The 2,415-nt window shown below is 43.0% G+C and overlaps 1 protein-coding gene across 1 annotated transcript in view; it reads right to left on the reverse strand.

Annotated features, from left to right (window-relative positions):
- Nucleotides 1-60: 60 nt before the first annotated feature.
- The window catches only part of LOC119590778 (hemocyanin C chain-like), a 2,633-nt gene continuing 278 nt past the window's right edge, over nt 61-2,415 (reverse strand). The window contains exons 2-3 of the mRNA XM_037939490.1: nt 784-2,307; nt 61-578 (exon numbers count right to left, since the gene is read on the reverse strand). Of these exons, the coding sequence (XP_037795418.1) occupies nt 145-578; nt 784-2,307 (1,958 nt within the window). The 3' untranslated portion in view covers nt 61-144. The remainder of the gene's footprint in view (nt 579-783; nt 2,308-2,415) is intronic.

The raw sequence follows: 2,415 nt of genomic DNA on the forward strand, positions 1-2,415 counted from the left end.
GGACTTTACAAATATAAATGCGTAAGAGCATGAGATCAAGGTATAAAATGAAATATGGTGTCTTGCATAGGCTTTTAATGAAAATGCCTTAAGAAATTATTTCCGGTAGACTCATTCTCCCATGATAAATCGAATCATCATCACTTATTCCTTGTGAATATGTTCTCCGTGATTGTAGATCTTTACATGGATGTGCTTGAAGTTGTCGAGTTCTTCAAAGAGCCGCTCGTCCTCAACATGGCGGTCAAGTGGGTAACCGTGCGATCGCTTGTCAGGGTACACACCCTTAATGCCGTAGTGAATAAAGTTGTTGTTCTCGTGTAGTCCTTCGACGGCTGCGTCAGCCTCACCGTCTGTTACGATAACAACGAGATCCATTTTCAGGCCTTCGTGGTTGCCCTTGGGGAGAATGAAGCGGTTGGGCAAGCCCGTTGCACTCACGAACTCTTCTAGGCCACTTCGCAGACCGTTCTTAGCCTTCTCAGTCATTTGGAAGAGGGAATGGAAGCTTGGCACGTCAGGTACTGTTACAGCAGAATCGTGGGCATCTCGCACAATGTGATTGGTTCCTTCCTTCACTGTGAAGAAAAATTACATGCGTAAGGTGACGAATATCATGTTTATTTATCAGCAGTTATAGTATACGGAATATCTATTATCATTATAACCACATTATTGGCATTGTTATATCAGCATCAATATTAGTTTAGATTACCGCATTTACTAAAGGAGGTTGTGCCTTATTAATCCACTATAATTAATAAATGGAAAATAAATACTTACAGACAGTCCAGAATTTATCCAGTTCAATAGCATTCCAACGACCTTCGTCAAAGGTAAATTCAATACCGTTTGCGTCACTGTGAGGCCAAGCGAAAATACGGATGACAGCTAACTTGTCTTCATGGTTGTGGTTTTCAATGTCGATCTTGAAGGCGAAATCTTTATGGTTAAGACGAGGGACGTATGTAGAAATGGCTACGTCCTTGATTTTTTCGGTATCGTCGACGGCGTTGATAAGATCGTACTCAAAATCTTCGAAGAAGGTGGCCAGTTCACCTTCAGTGCAAAGGTTATCAATGACAATGCCTGGGAACCCTAGTTCATCCTTAGTGTAAGGAGGGAGACTGTCCTTGTGTTCCTTGAAGATGTTATCCATGTACTTATGAAGCCTGAAGAAGCTGGGGTCACGGGTGGCAGTTTCGAAGTGTTCCAGCACACCAGGGGGTAAATCGTACTTTCCATGGGGATCAGCCTGCCTTCCAAGTACAATGTGAGCAGTGTTATGCAAGGCTCCATAGTACTGGACATTAGGACTGTACATAGAAGATTCAATAATGTCTCCAAGGATGTCAATACCATGTTCATTCTGGATGTCGATGTGTTTTCCTTCTTCATCGATAACATATCCATGGGCAATTGCATCACGAATTCGGCTATCGATGATGATCATGTCGCGAATACGAGCGACATCATCAACATCCTCAAAATTGACGTTATCGGGACGAGAAGGAAACTGTCCTCCGTACTTGTAGGTGGTGTGGGGGGCAAAGCCGTGGTGGATGGGCTTATTCCAGTCCAATTCTTCTACTGGATCCAGGTGATTGGAGAGTCGTTCGGCATCGAAACGTACGGTAAGTTGATGATGAACCCAGAAAAAGTTCTCTCCCTTGCGGTCCAGTCGGTGACTGTACTTGTCTTCCCACCAGAATGGGAATTCCATATGCCAGGTAACGTGATGAGTATTCAAACCGATATCTTCACCAAAGTAGGCTATACGCTGTTCAGGGTTCTTCTTTGTACCAGTGAAAGTGGACCTGAACTTGCCAGGCGTTTGTATTTGCTGTGCACGGTAAGCTGCTTCGATAACTTCGCTGTTGGTGAATAGATGGGGTGTCACCTCATAAAGCGGAGGAAGTACAACTGTTGTAGCCAAAGGAGAATGGATGTTTGCAACGTAGAATGCATAAACAAATTCTCCTTCGTTGATTATTTGACGGAAGTAGGCGGCGTTGCTGATAAATGTTTTCCAATCTTTGCAGTGAATGAGTACATCAAAAAGCATGAGGGCCTCTTCGCGATGTCTGGCGTTAAACAGTGAGAAAAAGTGCTTCTGTTCAAGGAGTTTCTGATCCTTGTAATCCTTCATAAGTGCATGTACTGCCTCACCGCCGTCACTGTAATGAGATAAATCTGCTTCTGGGTCAAAGGTATCGGCGATTTTCTTAAGATCTGGATCACGGATATCTCCATAGATCTTGTGTAGCATGAAATTGACATCATGCTGTTTTTGTGCAGCAGAAATATCTGAAAAAAGAGAAATCGGAATTGTGCTTATTACTGCGTTGGTTTACTTATAATCGTACAATTCTAACATTAGGAGGTTGTGGAACAATACCCAATATGTTCGTTATT

This window comes from Penaeus monodon, chromosome 27, assembly GCF_015228065.2.
Source record: "Penaeus monodon isolate SGIC_2016 chromosome 27, NSTDA_Pmon_1, whole genome shotgun sequence".
Taxonomy (NCBI): Eukaryota; Metazoa; Arthropoda; class Malacostraca; order Decapoda; family Penaeidae; genus Penaeus; species Penaeus monodon.